The sequence below is a fragment of the Brassica rapa genome, chromosome A03 (genome assembly GCF_000309985.2).
Source record: "Brassica rapa cultivar Chiifu-401-42 chromosome A03, CAAS_Brap_v3.01, whole genome shotgun sequence".
NCBI classification, from domain to species: Eukaryota; Viridiplantae; Streptophyta; class Magnoliopsida; order Brassicales; family Brassicaceae; genus Brassica; species Brassica rapa.
The window spans coordinates 14,486,640-14,509,092 of record NC_024797.2 but is presented as its reverse complement, the minus strand read 5'-3'; the positions used below and the strand labels follow the sequence as shown (position 1 = coordinate 14,509,092).

The following is a 22,453-nucleotide window of genomic DNA, read 5'->3' as shown; positions in this document are numbered from 1 at the left end:
CAATTTCCAGATTTTATTGTATACTTTCTAGATTTAGTATAATACCGTAATAAATAGTATGATTTGAGTGTTTGACTAATAGCAAACTCTCAAACAAGATAAATTATATCCTTTTTTTTTTGAAACACATTTCATTAACTTAATCCAAAGTAGTTAGTTGGGAGCTATTAAGGCACCACCAACCTCTTGTTCTGATACATTCAATGCATTTTTGGCAAGACAATCTGCCATGGAATTCCTCTCCCGAGGTATCCAAACAAAGGCAACAAAATCAAAAGCTGAGATAAAGTAGTTAACATCAGCGATAATGCAATAGAGCTCCTTGGAAAGGGGTCCAGAGTTGAGAGCTTTCACTAGCTGAGCTGAGTCCAGCTCGAAGGAGGTCCGATTCCGTCCCTCTCCTCTGCATTGTTTCACTGCCTCGCGAAGAGCCAACCCCTCTGCTGCTAGTGGGGAAAGGACCGAGCTCGCTGAAGACTGGAAGGAGCGAGTCTCTGCTTCATCGAGAATAACCCACCCAAGACCTGCTTTCATCGAAACAGAGGACCAGGCTGCATCAGACCGAACAACAACCGTTCCAGGCGGGGATGGGTGTTGTTGAGGAGGCGATCTAAGAGCATTTGGGCTCTCTTTCTTCACGTCCTGACTCCATTCCCGAGCTAAGGCTATGGCCGACGAGAGAGTGTCCTCAGGAGGCGCAGCGTGTCCTTCAAATACAAATTTGTTTCGAGCTTTCCATATCGACCAGAGGACCCATGGGAAAAGAGACCCCGAAGTGATACCAGCGGGAGGGAGACAGTTAAGTGAGCATAAGGTCTCCCAGCTAGCCATCAAATCTATTATTCTGCTCACATCCAATGCCGTAGTGAACGGGGCGAGCTGCCATACCCTTTGTGCATACGGACATTGGAAGAAGAGGTGAAGAATAGATTCCGAGCAGCCACATCTCTTGCATCGATGATCCACAGGTACGTGTCTCTCCATTAGTCGTTCCCCAACAGGGAGAGCTCCTCGAATTGCTTTCCAAGAGAAAAGCTTTACTTTCGGTGCGCAGGAGATATTCCAGACTCTAGTTTTCCATTTGAATTGTTGATCGTCTTGTAGGTTCAGTCTGTCATCTTCGCTTGTAACAGCCGTGAAGTAACCGGATTTTGTTGAATATTCTCCTGATCTTGTGCCCAACCAGATGAGTTTGTCAGGAGCTCCCGTTAGGCTTGGATGAATTGCGAGAATTCTCTCTTCATAATCAGGTATGTTACGTCTGATTTTTTGGACATCCCATTCTTTTGTTTCCGGAATGATAAGATCCGACACCTTGAGCTCCAGTTGTGCTTCATTGGGAGGGCCCATAGGAAGTAGTTGACCATCCAAACTTAACCAGGGGCTCGTCCAAATATTAACCGAGGCGCCGTCTCCAATAATCCAGCCAAGATTTTGCACCAGAAGATCCCTTCCAAGTAGTACTGAGCGCCACCCATGAGAGCATGTCGATGATACTGAGACATCAAGAAGACCACTGTCTAAGCAATATTTCCCAAATAAAACTTTTCCAAGTAGACACGTTGGGTTTTGTAGGAGTCTCCATCCAATTTTCGCTAGTAAGGAGACATTGAAGTTCTGGAAATCTCGTAGTCCCAGCCCACCCGTAGCTTTTGGTTTGGCCATGCTCTCCCATGAGATCCAAGCCATCTTCTTGTTGTCTTCGTTGCTATCCCACCAGTATCGGGTTACTGCGGATTGAATCCGTTTGCACAGAGATACCGGTAGACTAAAACAGGACATAGGGTAGGAGGGCATGGCAGAGAGAACACTCTGCAGGAGCACTAGCTTCCCCGCCGCAGACAGGTACTTGTTCGATCGACCTCTCGCTTTCTGCTTTATCTTATCAACCAATGAGGAGAAGAGATCTTTTTTCTTGCGCCCAAAATGCTCAGGAAGACCCAAGTATTTTCCTACACCTCCTTCCTTTTCAATTAGTAATGCGCTCTTGACCATTTCTTTTAGCGAAGCTGGAGCTTTCCTTGAGAAAGTGATAGCGGATTTTTCTTTGCTGATCGATTGCCCTGATGCCTGTTCGTACTGGCTGAGGATGGTTTTGAGGGATGCACAATTCTCCTTGTTGGCTTGGAGGAAGAACATTGTATCGTCCGCAAAGAAGAGATGAGTAATCCGAGGGCATCCTCGTGCTACTTGAAGGCCTTGGAGGAGACCTTCTTCTTGCGCTCTGTTACATAATCCCGAGAGCACCTCGCTACACATAATAAATATGTAGGGGGAGAGAGGGTCTCCTTGACGGATACCTCTGCTCGGTACTACCTTCCCTCTAGGCAAGCCGTTAATGAGGAAGGAGTATGATACAGATGTGATACAATGCATTATGCATCGGACCAAGTTCTGATGGAAGCCCAGGCGGGTTAGCACCAGCGAGATGAACTCCCATTCGAGGCGGTCGTAGGCCTTACTCATATCAGTCTTGACCGCCATAGCACATCTCTGTGCCGCTTTGGACGTCTTAAGGTAGTGGAGTACCTCATGAGTGATAAGCACATTGTCTCCGATCGCTCGGCCAGGGACGAAAGCCGATTGATTCTCCGAGATCAGCTTCTCCATCATTGGTTGGAAGCGTCGGGTAAGGATCTTAGAATAGATCTTGTAGTAGACATTACAAAGTGCTATTGGTCTGTAGTCGGAGACTTTTTGAGGCTGGGAGATCTTCGGGATCAGCCGGATATGAGTGTCATTAATTCCACTCGGGAGGGGGGCGCCACGGAAAAATTCTTGCACCTCGCGGACAATATCAGGACCTACGTCCGTCCAATGTGTGTGGAAGAATCCCGCCGAGAATCCATCGGGTCCCGGTGCCTTGTCCGCATGAATAGAGAAAGCTGCTTCCCTTATTTCAGCTGCTGATGGTATCGCAATAAGTATTTGATTCTCAGCATCTGAAACAATTGGGTGGAGAGCCCTCCGAACAGTTTCCTCTCTATCTCCCGGGAGTGAGGTGAACAAGTTTTGGAAGTAGTCACCTATGACCGAGACAATCTCATCCTCTTTATGCACCGTTTGGCCATCATCCTTCTCTATCACCGAGAATCCGTTAGCTCGTTTTCTTGACTTTGTTATCGCATGAAAATAGCCAGTATTCCTGTCCCCCAACTTAAGCCATAGGAGGCGACTCCGTTGTTTCCAGTATTCTTCTTCCGCAAGGTAAGCTGCGTTGAGTGTCTCAGAGATGTTTTGAATGAGAGCTGTATCATTCACAGAGCTTGAAAGGGCCTCATTTAGCTCCCATTTCTTTTGTTCTATCACTTGCTGACTATTGCGCTGCTGTGATTTATTCCACTCTGAAATAGCAGAACGAGCTGAGCTGAGTTTCGAGGAGACCGTGGCCGTTGGGTTCCCACGCCAGGACTCAGATATGATGCGCTTTGCCTCGTCATTTTTACACAGTCTTCTATCATATCGGAAGATTCCTCTTCGTCGTCTCCTCCCTTGATCAAATATAGAAATCAGAGGCTTATGGTCAGAACTTTCGAAGCCAAGATATTCACATCTCGCTGTTGGGAAGCATTCAGCCCATTGCGTGTTCGACACTGCTCTGTCCAGCCTACATCTCACGAGATGATCACCTCGTTTCCCTCGCCAGGACAAGAAGTCCCCCGAATGTTGGAGGTCAAAGAGATCACCTTCCGAGAAGAAAGTACGGAGGTCAGAGAAGGAGCCCTCTGCCCGCTCTGGTCCCCCATCTTTCTCTTCCCTGCTTATTAAGTCATTAAAGTCTCCAGTGACAAACCAAGGCTCATCCCGATCTGTTGCATTAATTAGCAGATTGTCCCAAAGGGCATTTCGCGTGTTACGATCAGTACTAGCATGCACAAAAGAAGAGAAAAAGGTTTTTCCTTCAAAGGACACAATCGTGTCAATTACATGGGCATTCGCCTCCAAGATTTGTACATCAACTTCTTGTTTCCAGAATAGTCCAAGACCACCAGCGCCATGGCCTGTTGGTGGTACCAAGTGATGACAATCATACTTCAATCTCAGATGCTCTAGTTTCTTAAGCACCACTTCATTGGGATTTTTGGATTCCATAATGAAGATAATATCAGGATCATATTTCTTTGATATCTCTCCTAGGCGTCGAACTGTCCGGGGATTCCCCAACCCTTGACAGTTCCAGCTCGCCATCGCTAAGGAGCGGGGAGGGACGGAGTCCGAAAATCCATCCTTCGTCTGGTAGAGCGTGGAACGAGGTTGATGATTGGGGCGTGATCTGAAGCTGTGCTACCAGTCGGGCGCTGAGCAGCTCGAGATGTTTCACCCTTCTTTGATTTACCAATCTTTTTTCCTTTTGATGTTCCCGCGTTTGTTGACATATCCTTTCTGCGAATAGGGGACGGTTTTGAGCGGGAGGTAGTTCGCCTTGGCGGAACAGCAGCCACCGGACCTTTAGATTTTTCATGTCTTGTCTTTTTCCCCGGGGGACGACCCGGTTTGCGTTTAGCTGCGGATAGGTGAGGAAGGTCAGTTTCATCATCTATCGCCTCGGCTGAAGAGATAGGTCCCAGGCGTTGAGTTGCTGGAATGCGGTCAGCACTGTGGTCCAGAGACAGAAGACTCTGATCTTCATATCTCTCACTTTCATTTGGAGGAGGGCCGAGTCTTAGAGTTGCCGGTAGTCTGTCTCGACTTTCTGAGTTTTGATCATTTGTGTTCTCCTCAGCATTGGCAGCTATTATTTGAGAGGCTGGTCCTATCCTCTTACTGGATGATCGACGTTCGTGGGAACGAGATTCAGAGTGTTGAGCATCCAGGTTAGTTCTAGAAGTACGAAGAGCAATACGTAAGGCCGTTTCTTCTAGTTGTCCACGTTCCTCTGCTTGCTTTGCTCTTTCAATTCTGACTTCTCTTTCTGAGGGGTCGGTACACTTAGTATACTGCAGAAGAGCATGTTTTGCCTCGCCTCTAGCCTCTTCCAATATCTTCTCAGAGAAGTGAGTTGGGTCCCTAGCCCGGGGAATCCCCCTTTCGGATGACCCATTAATCTGTTTTGGTGAGGCTGAAGTGGCTTCTCCGGTTCCTGATCGTTCCTTAGGAATCTCTCGATAATAGCTTCTGCTCGGGGGAGCCGGAGGGTGCCTCTGGTGGGCGTTTCCCCGGAAAGACAGAGGAGGATGTTCCCGATAGCTTCGCGATCGATCGTCATTTCTATAGGTACGTCGCTGATTAGATCTATTCTCCCAATCTTTTGGGTTGGATTTGTAAACTCTGTGCTCTGGTTTATCACGTCTACCTTTCGAGGCAAGTCTAGATTTTTCATCACCATTGTTAGAAGCAGAGAAGTGGTAAGGGGGGGTGCTCTGGTGGCTTTTTCCTTTGGCATTCGGATCATTATGAGCAGAGGAAGCAGAGATTCCTCTTGTAGGAATAGCACTCTGATTCGCAAGAGTCATGTCTTTACCACTTCCTTCCCCTTGGGCTGATTGTAAAGCCTTTTTCTCCGCTCTAGCCACCAGGCATTCTTTAAGCTCGTGGTCGAGTCTGAGGCATTTAGAGCAATGCTTATCCAGACGTTCGTAGAGTAGTGTGGTAGTAACCGAATCACCATTCGGAAAATCGACCACAGATGTTTTGATTAGAGGTAGCAAACCATCAATGTGAACCCTCATCCTCGCTGATAGGGGGGTTATATCGGCTTTTTCATAGAGGCCAATGTCTTCTCCAATGACCCTGATGATGGGCTCTGTCCACAGGTGAACCGGGAGTCCTTGCACTTTGACCCAAAAAGGAATCAGAGACGGGAAGTTTGGGGAGACAGTGGGCTCCCATCGCTGGAGGATTACCATCCATCGCGCATAGTGGTATGGCCTTTGATCTAGAACAGCGAGCAAGTCTGATTCCAATTCAAACTGAAATTGGAAGAGGCCATTACCCAAGTCAGCTCCTATTGGCTTGAATTCAGTCTTCCAGTGCTCTGTGAAAAATGGTATAAGAGACCACACTTTTTGGATGGATTTATTAGTGACTCTCCCAATAAGCGTTAGAGAATGCTTTCGCAGCAGTTCTGAGTTGTCTGGTAAGGGAGCTTTGACACGGGCCAACCGGGGAGGTTGCTGAGAGCTCAGATCAATTCCTTTCCCCTTTTCAGCCGACGAAATTCTTCGATGAGCCATGATTCTCGCAAGTGAGAACGATTTACTGACAGCTGCCAGTTACTTGTGAGTGAAATAGCGTCTACAGGCCACAGGGATTCCCCCAACGCCGAGAGGTTATGAGGAGTAAAATGAAAAGGAGATTTGCTTGTTCTGCTTCGAGAAGGTAAATGAAATAGAGCGATTCAGCTGTCTTAAAGAGAAGACGTAAGATGTCAGTACCAGGAATCCCCAGTTCGACGTTCAGAGATTCGATTAGGAACTACAGAGAATCCTCTGTGAGTTTCTCGAGACAATGGAGGGGTTGTAGCGAGACCAGCGTGAGAGACAGGGGAACTCCATTAAAGTTTCTATCGTCGGTGGGAACGAGTTCAGCGGTGGTCGGCGGGCCCGTCGACCGGAGTCGCAGGCGGAACCCGGTGAGAGTTCTCCAAGAGCTGTCTTTGGACTGCTAGATAATTCCCAAAGAGGGAATAATTTGAATTGGCAGAGAGGTGATAAGAAGTCTGCACCAATCAGAGACAAAGGACCGAGGGATAACAGGAAGGAGTATCCGTGGGACCGCTGACTAAGGACCTATCTCGCAAAGAGCGTCTGGGAGAGAAAAAAGATCCTCTTCTCTTATATAGATAAATTATATCCAAATTTAAAATTCTTGTAGTGTCGGCAAATACCAACCCTTTATGGCAAAATATTAATCGAATGGTTCACCATCGAATTATGATGAAACCATCGACATCTTCCATTAGTTAGACGTGGATATATTTGAAATTAAAAAGGTAAATCCATATAGAAAAAAACATACATCTTTTGGAACTAAGAGAGTACATGATTAGGAGAGATAGATACTTCTCAGGAAATTCATTGTGTCCGTTTGTAATCTTTAATAATTGAAAATTGGATAAATCCTAAAACGAACGACAAATTTTAACTAATAGTTTGATTTTTTAGTTGTGTAAAATGCTTTATCAATTCATATGTTGGTCACTTGGTTGTATTAACTCTACATACGCCCATTTGAGCTTCAATCTTTCAGATATGGTTTTACACCCAAAACAGCCTCTAATCTACAAGTACAGTCGCCAAATCTCACTACAAAAATAAATAAAAGTTCAAAATATACAGAATGATAATAATTATAGGGAATAAGGGATACATTTTCTTCAACATTAAAACTCAAAACATCTACTACTGTCACAAACTACTAAAAGACAAGAAGAAACATACGTTTGTGAAAAGCTTCACACAACAGTTCCAAACACAGAAAATAGTTTTTTTTTTCTTTTTGAACTGCAGAAAATAGTTATCACTGCGTAACAAACACAACCAGAGATAGTAGGAGACAAAGAAACCATAATAAAGCATCAAAAGCAGAGCAGAGTAGCAGCTTCTATAGGTCCCTGTTACAAAGTCATAAACTTGTATAAAGCTACATATCCAGATTCATTAGTTGGGAGATTTTGCTGTAAAATTTACCTGGTGAGCAGATTAAGCAGGATCAAGAAACTCCAAGGAAACTTCGTGTGTTTCAGGTATCAAGATGGATGAAACTCATCAGTGTTACTAGAACTTCCTATTCCCTTCTTCCTTTACAAAAAAAAAAAAAATCAGGAAAAGAGCTGAAGTGTAAGATTTACATCTCTAAGGCTTGAACAAAATGAACTAGACGGAAGAGAAAAGATTAATAGAAAAAAATATGGACAAGGGAAGAGATAGAAAAGGTAAGAAGACAAAGATCCCAAGAGGCGTTCGAGCGTAGACACATAAACCTAGCTTCTATCTAACCCACTTAAGTAAAGAAGCCAAAGGAAGAAAAAAAGACAGCTCTAAAGATAAACTATACAAAGGACAAAGAACAAATGCTAATACTCAAAGCATCACCAGCCATCCTTTATGCTGCTAAATGCTAACCAAGAACCAAGTCTTCTCCCTTATGCAGTTTCAATCTGTTTCCTGAATGTTTATGCTCACAATAGCTGATGATGACCAGCTCTGTGTCAAGACTGCCTCTGTGTTCTTTAAACTAGCTTGGTGACTTACACCTTATTAGTTATTACTATGTGCAGAAAACTAAAACTAATCCATGTTCCCCTAAACCCTCCTGATCTTCATTCGTCAGCAGTCTCAAGGTTAAGCATGCGGCGCAGTGTCATAGTAGCAGAGACAGTACTGTGGAACGGGTTGTCGTCGTCACAAGATGAGGTTGGAGAAACAGGAGCAGACTTAGCAACTTCAAGAACATCAACAGCAGAGTCAGGAGATGGAAAGGTTAAAGAAACCGTCCTCCTTTGCTGGAGAGAGAACTTAGGAATGGGCACAGAAGTAGGTGGAGGAGAGTTGGAATAAGTAGGTCCTGCCCATAGCTCAGAGTAAGAAAGGCTTCTCCTTTCGTCAACAAACTCACTAGCGCACATACAATCATATGAACATCACATTACAGTAGCACACAAATACACAATCATATGATATGATATTAATAACATGGAAGGCTTCAAGTGTAAGAAAATTAGGTTTGTCGATGAAGATGGGGTAACTGATGACATGGAAGGCCTACTTCTCCCTCGAATAGGTTTATATTCCAATGTTTGTTTGTCTAACGATTGGCGTTACTGTTTTTTCTTTCTTTCTCTTGTGACTTCATAAATTTTTCCACTGACTGGAAATACTGATACAATTTATTCATAAAAGTACACACCCATTTATAAGTTGGAACAATACTTAATCTTATCAGCAAATCTATGTCTTGGACCGGAAGAAACTGAATTTATTTAATGATTACTGCTATTATAGGACAGGTGAGTCTAATCCATTTACAGCTTACTAAGTTATTCAACACCTTAACCTCAAACTATTAGCTTTGCCTCACAAAAAGATAGTAAGGTGTTAAGGAAGAAGGTCCTTTAATTTAAGTTGTAAAGAAGGATGCTTCACCTATGCAATGGTCAGACTAAACTTAATTTTGCCAAAGAATATTGTATGGTTCAAAATAAGTTATCTCATATATCTCTATATATATTACACTATCCACATCATAGAGTTATCTCATATATCTCTATATATATTACACTATCCACATCATAGGCCTTGCAAGCTTCCTCAACTAAACACACTTGGCCATTTGTCAATTTCTTCTTTTTCCAATTTAGGTTTTTAAAATTTTAGATTGGGGATAATGTGTCAATTCAGGAAAAGTTTAAAGTGTTTTTCTGCATTCATTGTGGAAATTTATTTTAGTATTTAGTATTATAATTTTTTTCTTTTAGAAAATGAACATTGCCTCCGAAGGGACTGTTATGTCCACACAAAGAACACTGAAGAGTGTACTGGATCAACGGATAAAAAGAACTGATATTAAGCATCTATGTATTTTTATTATCATCATAGCAGCAAAAAATGTACAGACACGTAGAAACGAGATGACATACAAAAACAAAAGAGTAAAAACAGAGACGTATTCACAATACACACAAAACAAACTCATACACGCGCACTCTGCATGCAAGGAAAGGACCACTTTGATGTGTCGTCAAAACGAAAGCGTTTTGGGGGCTACTCTGTTTCTTCTCTCTCTCTCTTTTGAGATTTGAGTTAGATCACAGGCCGTAAGTAGGAGGAGAGTTCCTTCGTCCATTCTCTGATCCTGCTCCCTTATCGAACGCGTCCGACGTCGACTTTCTCCTAAATCGAAAAGGTTCCTTTCCTCCTGCGTTTGCTCCGTTAATATTCCCAAAGGTTCCACGTTCGTTAGTAAAATAACCTCATACATTCACTTCACAACCATAACATATGATTCCTTCCAACCATATATCTCTAAAACTATAAATAAGATCACAACAAGTCTTTCAAGGGGACATGAGCCACGAAAAGTCGAAAACAATATGTTATATTATGACAACATTTAACAAGGTGCATGCATCAAGGAACACTAATAATCAATGATATCATATCTCATCTTACCAAGCAGCATGCTGCATGCATCACATAAGAAAGTCACACTCTGTGAATTGTCAAAACCTTAAATGTTATCCTATCAGTGTTATTTTTAACAAATGGACGAAACTACCCCTAAACGAAATAAGTGAGTGTACTACTATTTCACCTAACCAAATCATTAACAGAAACAAAGCGGTAATTACAAAACAAAGTGTGACTTCATATGTGATATCTATCTCTGGTTTGAAAAATCTTCCAAGGACTGAAATATTTATACAATTTGTTCATAAAAGTAAAAATCCACTTCTAAGTTGGAACAATCCTTAATCACATCAGCAACTAATTCAGTGATCTATGTATGCCTTGGTTCGGAAGAAACTGGATTTATTTGATGATTGATGCTACTAGGACAGTTGTGTCTAATCCAATTACAGCATACTAGGCATTGACTCACAAAAGATAGGTAAAGTGTCAAGGAAGAAGGTGCTTTATCATGCTTTTCTCTGTGCTGTGGTAGCCGGACTAAACTCAATGTTGTTAAAGAATATTGTATGGTTCAAAATAAATGATCTCATATCTATTACATTATCCACATCATAATCCCTGCAAGCTTCCTCAACTAAACACAATTGGCCATTTGTCAATTTCCTCTTTTTTTCAAGCTAGGCTTTGACAATTTGGATTGGAGATAATTTATCAATTCAAGAAAAGAGTAAAGTGTCTTTGCAGTCACTCTCAATATGGCCTCCAAAGAGACTGTGGTGTCCAAAAAGAAGTGATGTTAAGCATCTACACATTTTTATTATCATTGCAGCAAAATATGTACAGACACGTAGAAGCATTCCCAAAACGAGATGACATACAAAAACAAAAACATAGACGTAACCACAAACACACAAAACAAACTCATACACGCACACAAAAGAGAGAACCTCTTTGGCCTACAAACGGAAGCAACACGAACTCTGCATGCAAGGACCACTTGATCGAAAGCGTTTTGGGGGCTACTCTTCTTCTTTTCTCTCTCCCTATTGAGATTTGAGTTATAGATCACAGGCCGTAAGTAGGAGGAGAGTTCCTTGGTCCATTCTCTGATCCTGCTCCCTTATCGAACGCGTCCGACGTCGACCTTCTCCTAAACCGAAAGGGTTCCTTTCCTCCTGCGTTTGCTCCGTTAACCATCCCAAAGGTTCCAAGTTCGTTAGTAAACCATAACATGTTTTGAATACGGTCCTAATCTATGACCAAGTCTTTTAAGCATATCACAACATTTGACTAGACGCTCACCTAACAAATATATCAATCAAGGGGCAATAATAATCAGTGATATCATAGATGGAGTTCACTGTGTCACATCTCATCTTATCAAGGATCATGCTGCATGCATCACATAAGTCACAGTGTCAACATGTTAATCCTGTCAAAGTTTTTTTTAACGTATAGACGAAATTACCCTTAACGTAATCAGTGAGTGTACAGTACACTTTCTATTTCACCTAACCAAATAGTTACTGCTGGAAACAAAATGGTAACTTTTTTTTTTTGAACAAAACAAAATGGTAACTAATATAATAAAACTCACCAGAGAAAGGAGATACTGGCGGAGTTGAACCGGCTGGTGAAACCGGAGCTGAACCGCCTTGGTATCCCGGTGGTTTTATTATCATGATGCTACGTGTCACTTTCACGGCCTCCTCCGGTGATTCTTCACCGTACGATCTCACGCTTCCACCGTCCGATTGATCTAAGAACACCAGATCGAAGATCAGGCCATTGATACTATTTTTTTTCTTCACGTTTATAGATTTATTTATTTTTATATTTTCAGTTACAAAAATGATAAGCCACCGGTTCAAGATAGCAAAAACACGGCGTACCATTACCGGAGCTAGGCCGGAAACTGAAGGTATGGTGTCTCCGAAGCTTGCCAAGGCCGTTCTCTGGCCTAGGACCAGCGACGGTATCATCCCAGAGATGATCTAGTAAGCCCATGGTATCTATCAAGTATCAACACTAATAGTTTCAAGAATCTGTAATTTTTGGTCGCAAGTAATGTTTCTTTCTTCTCACAAACGTTGCAGAGAGTAATGACTTTAAAGGCGACCAGGAAGATCTCGTCCGTTGATCTTAGTCTGACGTGGCGCTTGGATCTGATGTCTCGCAAGGTGGATAAGGTCGATTGGAGAGTCAGAAATTCGTCTCACGTGCCCGCATCTCTCGCTTTCAGTTTATTTACGGTATTACCCTTATCTTTATCTAGTTTGAGATCAAAACACCACCTCGATTTCCGTTTATTTACACTGCTACCCCCTTCCTAGAATCTTAGCCGCCAACAACAATCGGACGAGATATGGGCTTTTCTTTTCTGGACGCATTAATAGGCCCAATAAGACTATCGAACAGTTTGTTTCTTTGTTTACAGAGCACCACGAATTTTTGATTAGAGTCAACCGAGCCCTCTATCCTTCTCACCTTCAGGTGAAAAAGTAGGCCTGACCATTTTTAACTCAACCCAAAGTACTTATCTAGACCCGAACCGAAAAAACCAAAACCAAATCCAAACTGTTATATAAAAATATCTGAACGAGACTTATGAGATTAGTACTTTGGTGTTTGGTTATAATCCGAACCGAACCGACATCCGAACCGACATCCGAAGTAGGATCCGAAGATATCCGAAATTAGTTAAATATATTAATGTTTTTATATATTTAAGATGATTTAGATATTTTAGGATATTCAAAATATTTTCTAGTTTGTTTTAATTGTTATTTTGAATATTTTTTAGTTAATTTAGATAGTTTAACTAATTTTTAATTAGATTTGTAAACAATTTATATATTTTGAAATTTTTTTGTCAATTTTAAGGTTTAAAAAAAAATAGTTTTGGACGATTTTAAACATTGGTTACATCCAATCCGAACCGAACCCGGAAGGAACCGAATCGAAACCAATCCGTAATTAGTAAAACCCGAATGGTACTTCTAATCATAACACCGAAAATCCGAAAATCTGAATTATCCGGACTAATACCGAACGGTCCAGGCCTATGGGAAAGTCTCTCCGAATCTGACATAAGCTTGTTTGTAGCACATGACTTAAATTACTACTCGTTCAAAAAAAAAAAAAAATTAAAACATCTTCAGACAAAACATCAAAGATAAACGTCATGATTCTCTCCCAAGTCCCAAGTCCTCTTGGTTTGTGTATCATCATCCTAAGTCATCTTCTGAGGATTCGTCGTCCGAGGATGAGGCATCCGAGGATTCGTCGTCCGAGGATGAGGCATCCGAGGATTCGTCGTCCGAGGATGAGGCATCCGAGGATGAGGCATCATCTTCCATCATCTCTATCTCCCTCAGCTCTTCGTCATCTTCTTCATGGCAAACAGGACAATCCTTCACTGACCTGCATTTTACAAGACACAAACACCCTCATTTTCATTTCTCTGATTCCTTTAATCAAACCTTTTTAAGATGATAGTAAATAGATGGAGAAGAACCATAGTGATGGAAACTCTGCCACAAGGGTGACATCTGATCTTTCTTCTTTCAGCTTCTGAAGAGGAAACCTACAACACACAAAAAAAATTTTGGAATACAACTCAGTGAGCAGTTGCTAAGATGTAAACAATGAAGGGTCCCTCAGTTACTTTGGTTTGTAAGATCTCTTGCCATCATCAGAAACTAAGCCTCTCTTATTTGAAACATCCTATTAGAATAAACCAAGAAGACGAAGATTAGAGTAAACAAAGCTTATACTTTTTTGGGGGGCACTGATTCTATAAAAAGACTTACAATGTGCCGAATGGATTTGAAGTTTCCTTTGATTAGTGAGTTACAGAGTTCCAACACTTCTTTCTGAAACATCAATGTAAGGATCGATCAAGTAACACTGATGAAACAACTCAAAACGTGTTATGAGTCTTTTACGTACCTCTTGCAGTTTAAGGCAGTTGCGCACTATTAGAGTCTTGAGTGGACTCTCCTTGCACCTATTTCTTACATCCCTACCAACAATATTTTCTTGTTATGTAAAATTTTAACAATAAGGACATTTGGAGGAAATTGCACTGTAAAAGTTTTGCATTAGCACCTCAGAAAACGACCATTGATTGTAGGGGATCTAGACAAATTCAGGTACTCCAGTGTACGAGAACATCAAAATACTATTGAAGTTCTGAAAAAGCTAAAGCCGGGGTTTGGGCCAAGCCAATGAAAAATTGGTTTTGGCCTCCAAAATTGTTTGACTTTTTTACATAGTTTTAGCTTTCTATATTATTTTTAAAACAATTTACAAAAAAAATTCTTAACAATGTTTAGAACCCAAAAATATTGAGATCCACCCCTGCAAAATCATAGATGGTATCCAATAAAAGAGAGAGAGAAAATAGCAGTAAAATCGAGCAGAAGACATACCTGAGCAAGAATACGTGCCACTTCATCGGTTAGTCGAAAACGAATGAGCCTGAGAGAAGTTAAGTTGGGGGAGTTGGTCACAAACTTTATCAAGTGTGAACCTTTTACAGTATCTATTATGGTACCTGTTACACATTGAGAAAGCCTGGGAGTAAACAAAACATTAAGCTCAACACCGGATTAATGGAGAATCTTTACTTGGGAGTTGGTAGGTCTCTATGAACAGGTACTCTATCAGCCGACATTTTTCTGTCAGAATCTTAAATAAATGCATATAAGGATTGTTCCTGTCACATGAAACACAGAATAAGGCAAAAAAAAAAAAAAAAGAGGGCTGTGTGTCCCAAAATAAATAAGCAAGGCACTCTAAGACAACTCACAATCCAACAATCCTCAGATCAGTGAGATTCGAACAAACTGACAACACCTCGAATGAGGAATTCATCGACCTGATATTGTAAAGCCCTAGGCTTTTCAAGCGATTCCTGGTTGAATGGAAAAGGATAATAATACCAAATAAGAAGATTAAATGAGAATGTATTGGGATATCTTCCCTGCTATATTATTTCCTATCTAACGAAACCATACTGTGGATCCTAAAACATCCATATGTAATGAGGGTCAAAGTTGATGGACTCTATTTGTATGCCAAATAGAACTAATATATGGAGGAGAGATTTGGTACAAATCTGGGTCCAACACATACTCAACATGTTTATTTTAACAGCATACGTAGGGCAGATAAAAATAACAGGATGAAATTTTAAAACTGATAATCAAGCAAGCAAGCAAGCCATACCCAATAAAATCAGGATTACGGGATAGTGTGGAAAGAAAAGGTCCGTTAACCAAAGATGGATTACAATCAGACGGATATGTGCGAGCAAGACTGCCAAGCTTGAGTGATCTACAAGCATAAATATAAAAACCCTATTCAAATACAAAAACTAACAAATGAGTGTAGTACAAGTTACAACGTTAAAGATTACCTGAGTTCTTTTCCAGCCCTATGGATCAAGTTACACACAACCTTACTGTCAACTTGGCTAGTAGCGGTAGTCAAGTCGACGTGAGCGTATGCAAAACGGTCCATAGCACATGTGTTGAACATGGTGCAGCAAGCAGCCGCGCGCATTAGAGACTTTGTATCAACCATCGAAAACACCTGAACAACCACTCAAACTAATTCAAATAACATATCTCATCAAACTCCGTCTCCTGAACGCTCTCAGTCGGTTTGATTACCTTGACGGTGAGTTCGGGAGGGAGGAACCAGGCACTGGAGTTGTGAGCGGTAGCTCGCTTGCGGAAGGACCGTTTAGTGGATTCTAGAAGAAGAGATACGAGCTGGAGTGTTCGATCCACGAGACGTTCCTGAACAGAGGCGTCATCTGAAGCAGAGGCGAGAGCTTGTTCGAGCTCTCGATGGAAGGAAGAGGCAATGGAGAGCGGAGAGGAATCTGGAAACGAAAGGAGGGATGAGATTATCGAATCGGCGTGGACGGAGCTAGAGTTTTGGGTGGGGCTCGTCGGAGAATCCATGCAGCCTAAAGTTGAAAGAGTTTTCTCTTCTTCCAGTATAAATAGAGGAGTTTTTAGGACCTAGTTTTTAGCTGAATATAATAAATTTTTTCTTAGCTTTTAACTAAAGGTTTTTATATTTATCCTACATAAAAATTTATATTTTTTTTTTGTCAACACATAAAAATTTCTATTAATCATGCTTTTAATTCTCTATTGCACAGATTTGCCACTAGCTTTAAAAAAAATAATAAATAAAAAATATTCCATTACAAAATTATGATAAAAATGAAAAATGATATCATAAAAATAGTAAACATATAATTTCCCCAATATTCTGTCCATTTATGCTACATAAGAGTTTCCAAATATGTATCAAATCCACATATTACACGGTACAATAATATTAGAAAATAAACATCTCCGTTTATATTTTTAGATTACGTTACTGTGAATAGATTTCATCTTATCAATTATATATAAACATCAATTATTTTAATGTATAGATTTCATATAATAATTATGAGAGACGTATCAGCCAAAATTAAAGCAAAACAAAAATTTATTGTGATTGGCTAAATTTATGCTGCTAACATTACCATGATTTTCGATTAATCTTTGCATCCAATATTAACGTCTAACAATTAAAAACCTAACTCATGGCTAATATTTGGTTACAATGAAACTAACGTCACCTTAGTTTTATATTATGATTTAGCAATTTAAAAGTTAATTATGGTTATGAAAATTTTACGTTCACGTGCCAATCCTATCTATTTTCGATATTTTTCTTCTTTTTATGTCATTTTGGTTATTGCTCGATATAAATATTGATTTTTGAGTTTATTCTCATTTCTTTCTTTTATTTTGGCATGAGATTTAGAAAATGTTTAAGATTCAAAATTATTAAAGATATACATACTTAGGTTATGATTTGCGCCTTGTGCAAAATAAATACTTATTTTATATTTTCTGCATATTATAAAATAATAAAATAATAATATTTTTTTTGACAGCATAAAATAATAATTATATATTAAATAACTAAGAAATTAATTACTATTATGTAATAAATTGGCTTGCACATATAAATCAAATGATCGCTCTTGTTTATTCGCAATCATTTTAGAATAAATAAATCAAAACAATCAATCTTATCTATCGTATATAGTATATAATTAAATTTAAACAATATGAAGTGTATATATATATATATATATATATTAACATAAACACCTATTAAAATAAAATTATTTATTTATATGATTTTATTATCATTGTATCTTATTATAGAAAAAATTTAAACATTGATCACAAAAATTTATATGAGATTTTTAACAGTTTTAGTAATTTATACTCGTTTTGAAAAATTCAAAATATAACATATAGAAAAAATCTAAATTTTTAATATATTATTAATGTAATTGTGTGATTTATTTTAATAGTAAAGAATTAAACAAAAATGATATAAAGCATAAAAATTATTAACAAATCTTCATTATTTAAAATCATTAATTACTATATATATCATAATCACATTAAGTAATTTTGTAGGTTTTATTTAAGAAAATAATATATAATAAATAGCCACATTAATTTAGTTAATATCATATGATATCATATAATTGATATTAAATGTTTCTAGTAAGATATAAAAATTGAATTAGACCAACACGTTTTTCAATTTCAATGTGAGGCTGACACGTATGACTAATTAACTACCTAATTGATTGACACATAAACAAAAAGTTTTTTTTAATTATTACAAAATTGAGGTTATATTTTTTTAAATGTTCCTTGATTAATATATAGCGGATAAGTATAAAACATTTTCAGACAATTTTGAGAGATCTGATGGTTTTGTGCTATTCTTTTGGTTGTTAATTTGGTATTTTAATTTTATTCAGAAATGATTGGGAGAAGAGTAGCTGATGGTTTTGAAGATATGCAGTGCAAAAAACGTCTTCATATACCAACTCATAATAAGAGTTCGCACAAGAGTTTCTACAAGAAGCAGATGAGATAGATAGCTTGACCAAGCGCCCGATCAAAGGAGCAGCAGCTAATAGAAGTCGAAGGGCACTCAGGAAACAAAGAGGAATGAGAAGATAGCGGAACAACAAGAAGGGAACTAGGATTGGGGCTTTGGATGTAGGAAGAAACATCATCATAGCAACGTTGCAAAGAGCTTTGGGAGAACATTCATATGTCGGTCGTGCCGGATATATTGACGATTGATTGATTAACCACTCCTCCAATCATCAAAGCTAAACGTCATCATCATCATCATCGTCAAAGGAGTCGTCATCATCATCATTCTCCTCTTCATCGTTCTTGGCTTCCATCATCTCTATCTCCCTCAGCTCTCCGTCATCCCCTTCAACCCCGACATGATAACGCTTCCCTGACCTGCATTTGTATTCTCTGATCAAATTACTGTAAAAGTCTAAGATAGTAATCAATGAAGAAGAAGAAGACCTTTCTAATGGAAAATCCGCAACAAGTGTCACATCTGGTCTTTCTTCTTTCAGCTTCTCCACAGGAAACCTACAACACACCACAACTCAATGAGCCGTTGGTAAGATGTTTAACAATGAAAGGATCAGTCAGTTACTTTGGTTTGTAAGATCTCCGGCCATCATCAGAAACTAAGCCGTTATTGCTTGAAACATCCTATTAGAGTGAGCAAACCAATAAGACGACGGTTAAGAACAAACAAAGCTAATATAATTTTCTATAAGAAAAACTTACAATGTGACGAATGAATTTGAAGTTTCCTTTGAGTAATGAGTTGCAGAGTTCCAAGACTTCTTTCTGAAACATCAAGGTCAGTGAGTGTAAAGATCGATCAAGCAAGACTGATGTAACAACTCAAAAACATTTACCTCCTCTAGTTTAACGCAGTTGCGCATTATTAGAGTCTCGAGTGGACTCTCTTTGCAGCTATTTCCCAAATCCCTACCAGCAACAATATTTTTTGTACTATGTGAAATTATGATAATAACGACTTTTGGATGAAATTGCGCGCTATTTAACATTTTGTATTTGCACCTCAAAAAACGACCATCGATTTTAGGTGATCTGGACAGATTCAGGTACTTCAGTTTTCGAGAACTCTGGAAGTAACATGCAGGTGTTATCCTTGTTGTATAAAAGCATAGATAGTAATCCAATAAAAGAGAGAGAAGAAATTAGCAGTAAAATCGAATAGAAGCCATATATACCTCAACAAGACTCCGGACTATTTCATTTGTTAGTTGAAAACATAGGAGTGTTAGAGAAGTTAAGTTGGGGGACTTGGTCACCAACTCTATCAAGTGTGAAGCTGTTGACGCGTCTATATTACCTGTTACACATTAGGCAAGCTTGAGAAAACCTGGGATAAACAAAAACAATAAGCTCTACAGCGATTTAGTGGAGAAGCTTTTACCTAGGGGGTGATAGCTCACTAAGCACAGGTGCTCTATCAGACGACATTTTTTTGACAGGGTCATAAATAGATTCATATATGGAGAATTGCTGCCACATAAAACACAGAATAAATGGGCTATCAATCATGTCGCACAAAGAATTAACAGAATTTAAAAATAGCAAAACAACCTAAAGAACAGAAGATGAAAAGGGAACATGAAGAAATTCCATAAAACTCAAAAAGTAAATAAGCAGTCACACTAAGAAAACTTACGATCCAACAATCCTCAGATCAGTGAGATTCGAACAAACTGACAACACACTGCTTAAGGAATTGTAGTGCATCGGTCCGACATTGTAAAGCCGTAGGCTTGTCAAGCGACTCCTAGTTGTATGAAAAAAGAAAAAGAAAAAGAAAAAGATGACAGCAAATTAGAAGATTAAATGAATATTTTCTTGAGCAGGAAACTAGTGAAGCCATTCTCTATTTATGGCAGCGACAGCACTTCAACAGAAGGGAAGATTTCAAGTCGATTTTTTCTCTTGATTTGACTCTATTTTATCATCTTCCAAAGGCATAAACAAATGGATTCTTCGAATAACAAGGCATGATGATGAGATTGTATTGGAATACTTCTTTCCTATCTAAACATAAAAAAAAAACAAATTTTTGATGATGACATACCCAAGAAAACCATGATTATAGGATAGTGAGGAAAGAAAAGGTCCATTAAACCAAATTGGATTAGGATTAGGTTCAGGTCCATATCGCCGAGTAACATGACCAAGCTTGATGGATCTACAAGCATAAACATAGACCAAAAAGATCAAATAACAAAAGCCAAAAGAGTGAGTAATCCCACATTATTGAATGCAGTAATATATATCCAGATCCGTGGCTTTCGGATATCCGTCTAGATATTATACTATCCGCAGGTACTTGGATCCAGATATCCGACCTAAAAAACAATATATACGGATCCAAAAATTTACTATCTAGATCCGGATCCGGGCACTTTGAATATCCTATTTTCAGAGCAGATCTTAGATCCGGATTGTGATCCGGGTAATAAGTCTCAGCCCTAAGTTATAAGTATACTAGAAGTTACAAAAAAAAGAAAAAGAATTCACCTGAGTTCTTTACCAGCACGATGGATCATGGTACACACAACTTCATTATCAGCTGTAGTCAAGTCGATGTGGGCGTAAGATGAACGGTCCATCGCACATTTGTTGAACACGGTGCAGCACGCAGCCGCTTGCATCAAAGACTTTGTATCAAGCTTCGAAAACACCTTTACAAAAAAAAAAGCAATCCAAGCTTAACACATATCCTCACTTTGATTAGTCTATTTCCATAAAGATCTAATCAAATTTGATTTACCTTGACGGTGAGTTCGGGAGGGAGGACCCAGGAAACGGAGTTGTGAGCAGAAGCTCTCTTGCGGAAGCATCGTTCAGTGGAGTCCAGAAGAAGCGACGCGAGCTGGATAGTTCGATTTAGGAGACGATCCTGAACAGAGGCGTCGTCGGAAGCAGAGGCGAGAGCTTTCTCGAGCTCTCGGTCGAAGGAGCAGGCGATGGAGAACGGAGTGGAAGCGGGAAACGAAAGGAGAGATGAGATGATCGAACCGGAGTGGAGGGAGCTGGGGTTTTGGGCGGCGGGGCTCGTCGGAGGATCCATGAGACTGAACGTTGAAAGAGTTTTGTCTTCACCAGATTTTTGCTTAGAGAGATTCCAACAACATGATAAGCTCATCGTTTTGTTACAGAGAAAGGAGGATAGACAGAAGTAGAGTTGAGATGAGGATAGAAAGAGACCCGGAAAGGAAGCCGTTGACTCGACAGTGTTGAAGGAGAACTCTATGTATGTTTTGAACTTTTGATAGTAATAATCTAGTTTAATTTTCTAATAATTTTTAAATAGCAAAAAAAAATTTGATTTATGTACATTTTCAATATTCAAAATATGATTTATTATTTTTCCTATACAATTTTACCTTTTAAATAACTAGATATCTTTATTTGTATATGTAAATCTATAAGCTATGACTATACGCACATTATATTTTTATTAGTTAAATAAATTTTAAATTTTATATAAATTTTAGGCGTATTAGTTACCACTACGCTATTATAAATATTTTTAAGTTATTGTCTTTTAAGTTCGATATGAGAGTAGCATAAAGGGTCCATGGCATGGCACACTTGTGGAACATGGTGCATCATGCCATAGCTTGCATCAGAGACTTTTTATCAAGCATCGAAAACATCTGAAACAAACAAGCAGCATAAGATACATGGTACATGAGATATATAACTTAAGATAGACATGTGACAATGGATTAAAAAATAACATCATTCCACGAACCCACTAAGTAAATAGAATAAAAAATGACCTTAATTGCAATCAGAGAGACATTGTGCCCATTGCCCAAATAGTAATTTGAAATTTTTAAATTTTGCCCCAGGTAACTGAAAAGAATCAAAAAGGACTTTAAGCAGAGACATTGTGCCCACCCAAATAGTAGTTTGAGAATTTTCAATTTTGACCCTTAACTCATTAACTGTAAGCATTGTACAATTTTGAGAATTACCAATTTTGCCCAATAAACTCAAAAGAATAAAAAATGACCTTAACTGTAAGCAGAGAACATTGTGCCAATTTGATAATTTTCAGTTTCAACTCCAAAGAACTTAAACTAATCAAAAAGGACCTTAATGAAAGACATTGTGCCAGTTCGAGAATCTTCAATTTTCCCCAAGAAACTTACAAGAATCAAAAAGGACCTTAAGACATTGGTGTAAGCAAACCTTTTTAAAATTAAGATCTTGTTAGAAAACATTCAAACATATTTTTTAAAATATCTATTACGAAATAGTGAAAATATTTACATATAATTTTAAAATTAAACTATTATTCAACTCTTTTCAAACATATTTTTTAGATTTTTGAAAATATATATTTTATATTTAAAATGAGAAAATATCAAAAGATATTGTGATGAAAGTAGTCCA

At 39.0% G+C, this 22,453-nt stretch overlaps 5 protein-coding genes and 1 long non-coding RNA gene across 12 annotated transcripts; 1 reads left to right on the top strand and 5 right to left on the bottom strand.

Annotated features, from left to right (window-relative positions):
* Positions 1 to 4,188: 4,188 nt before the first annotated feature.
* Positions 4,189 to 8,250, bottom strand: LOC103858749 (serine/arginine repetitive matrix protein 2-like). Its single transcript, XM_033286148.1, has 2 exons — positions 7,629 to 8,250; positions 4,189 to 7,552 (listed from the first exon to the last, which is right to left on the bottom strand). The coding sequence occupies exon 2, from the start codon at positions 6,171 to 6,173 to the stop codon at positions 4,191 to 4,193; it is 1,983 nt and encodes a 660-aa protein (XP_033142039.1). The 5' UTR covers positions 6,174 to 7,552; positions 7,629 to 8,250; the 3' UTR covers positions 4,189 to 4,190.
* Positions 8,251 to 8,260: 10 nt separating this feature from the next.
* On the bottom strand, positions 8,261 to 8,566 carry LOC108868765. Its single transcript, XM_018657325.1, has one exon. It carries the CDS (start codon positions 8,564 to 8,566, stop codon positions 8,261 to 8,263), a length of 306 nt encoding a protein of 101 aa, XP_018512841.1.
* A 2,295-nt stretch (positions 8,567 to 10,861) lies between these two features.
* LOC103858746 (dormancy-associated protein homolog 3) lies at positions 10,862 to 13,958 on the bottom strand. Of its 7 annotated transcripts, XM_033286225.1 has the most exons (5): positions 13,883 to 13,958; positions 13,738 to 13,796; positions 13,588 to 13,656; positions 11,969 to 13,493; positions 11,741 to 11,829 (listed from the first exon to the last, which is right to left on the bottom strand). In XM_033286225.1, the coding sequence occupies exons 1-4, from the start codon at positions 13,952 to 13,954 to the stop codon at positions 13,298 to 13,300; spliced, it is 396 nt and encodes a 131-aa protein (XP_033142116.1). In that variant the 5' UTR covers positions 13,955 to 13,958; the 3' UTR covers positions 11,741 to 11,829; positions 11,969 to 13,297. The 7 variants fall into 7 exon arrangements, with proteins under 7 accessions (XP_033142118.1, XP_033142119.1, XP_033142115.1 ...); XM_033286227.1 differs by lacking the exons at positions 13,588 to 13,656; positions 13,738 to 13,796; positions 13,883 to 13,958 and adding exons at positions 10,862 to 11,254; positions 11,373 to 11,617 and having other exon boundaries at positions 11,649 to 11,829; positions 11,963 to 12,224; XM_033286228.1 differs by lacking the exons at positions 13,588 to 13,656; positions 13,738 to 13,796; positions 13,883 to 13,958 and adding exons at positions 10,862 to 11,245; positions 11,373 to 11,617 and having other exon boundaries at positions 11,649 to 11,829; positions 11,963 to 12,224.
* Positions 12,200 to 14,487, top strand: LOC117132381. Its single transcript, XR_004455958.1, has 2 exons — positions 12,200 to 12,322; positions 13,641 to 14,487. It is a non-coding gene; the product is annotated as an uncharacterized LOC117132381 (long non-coding RNA).
* Positions 14,488 to 14,879: 392 nt separating this feature from the next.
* Positions 14,880 to 16,045, bottom strand: LOC103858743 (F-box protein SKIP17). The gene is made up of 4 exons (XM_033287309.1): positions 15,749 to 16,045; positions 15,493 to 15,668; positions 15,303 to 15,410; positions 14,880 to 14,988 (listed from the first exon to the last, which is right to left on the bottom strand). Exons 1-4 carry the CDS (start codon positions 16,043 to 16,045, stop codon positions 14,880 to 14,882), a joined length of 690 nt encoding a protein of 229 aa, XP_033143200.1.
* A 1,925-nt stretch (positions 16,046 to 17,970) lies between these two features.
* LOC103858742 (F-box protein SKIP17) lies at positions 17,971 to 22,315 on the bottom strand. The gene is made up of 12 exons (XM_009136157.3): positions 20,820 to 22,315; positions 20,567 to 20,730; positions 20,121 to 20,234; positions 19,710 to 19,820; positions 19,455 to 19,543; positions 19,249 to 19,370; positions 19,076 to 19,140; positions 18,910 to 18,982; positions 18,776 to 18,838; positions 18,639 to 18,697; positions 18,503 to 18,571; positions 17,971 to 18,433 (listed from the first exon to the last, which is right to left on the bottom strand). The coding sequence occupies exons 1-12, from the start codon at positions 21,192 to 21,194 to the stop codon at positions 18,292 to 18,294; spliced, it is 1,446 nt and encodes a 481-aa protein (XP_009134405.1). The 5' UTR covers positions 21,195 to 22,315; the 3' UTR covers positions 17,971 to 18,291.
* Between the last annotated feature and the right edge of the window lie 138 nt (positions 22,316 to 22,453).

Excerpts from the sequence above, each read along its gene's own strand:
- LOC103858749 (XM_033286148.1), bottom strand. The coding sequence starts at position 6,173 with ATGGCTCATCGAAGAATTTCGTCGGCTGAAAAGGGGAAAGGAATTGAT.
- LOC103858746 (XM_033286225.1), bottom strand. The coding sequence starts at position 13,954 with ATGTTTCAGAAAGAAGTGTTGGAACTCTGTAACTCACTAATCAAAGGA. Across the intron at positions 13,797-13,882 it reads TCAAATCCATTCGGCACATT|GATGTTTCAAATAAGAGAGG; the intron begins GTAAGTCTTTTT and ends TTATTCTAATAG. Across the intron at positions 13,657-13,737 it reads AAGAGATCTTACAAACCAAA|GTTTCCTCTTCAGAAGCTGA; the intron begins GTAACTGAGGGA and ends TGTGTGTTGTAG.
- LOC103858742 (XM_009136157.3), bottom strand. The coding sequence starts at position 21,194 with ATGAGCTTATCATGTTGTTGGAATCTCTCTAAGCAAAAATCTGGTGAA. Across the intron at positions 20,731-20,819 it reads CTCCCGAACTCACCGTCAAG|GTGTTTTCGAAGCTTGATAC; the intron begins GTAAATCAAATT and ends TTTTTTGTAAAG. Across the intron at positions 19,821-20,120 it reads TATAATCATGGTTTTCTTGG|GAGTCGCTTGACAAGCCTAC; the intron begins GTATGTCATCAT and ends TCATACAACTAG.
- LOC108868765 (XM_018657325.1), bottom strand. The coding sequence starts at position 8,566 with ATGTGCGCTAGTGAGTTTGTTGACGAAAGGAGAAGCCTTTCTTACTCT.
- LOC103858743 (XM_033287309.1), bottom strand. The coding sequence starts at position 16,045 with ATGGATTCTCCGACGAGCCCCACCCAAAACTCTAGCTCCGTCCACGCC. Across the intron at positions 15,411-15,492 it reads AGGGCTGGAAAAGAACTCAG|ATCACTCAAGCTTGGCAGTC; the intron begins GTAATCTTTAAC and ends TTATGCTTGTAG. Across the intron at positions 14,989-15,302 it reads CGTAATCCTGATTTTATTGG|GAATCGCTTGAAAAGCCTAG; the intron begins GTATGGCTTGCT and ends CCATTCAACCAG.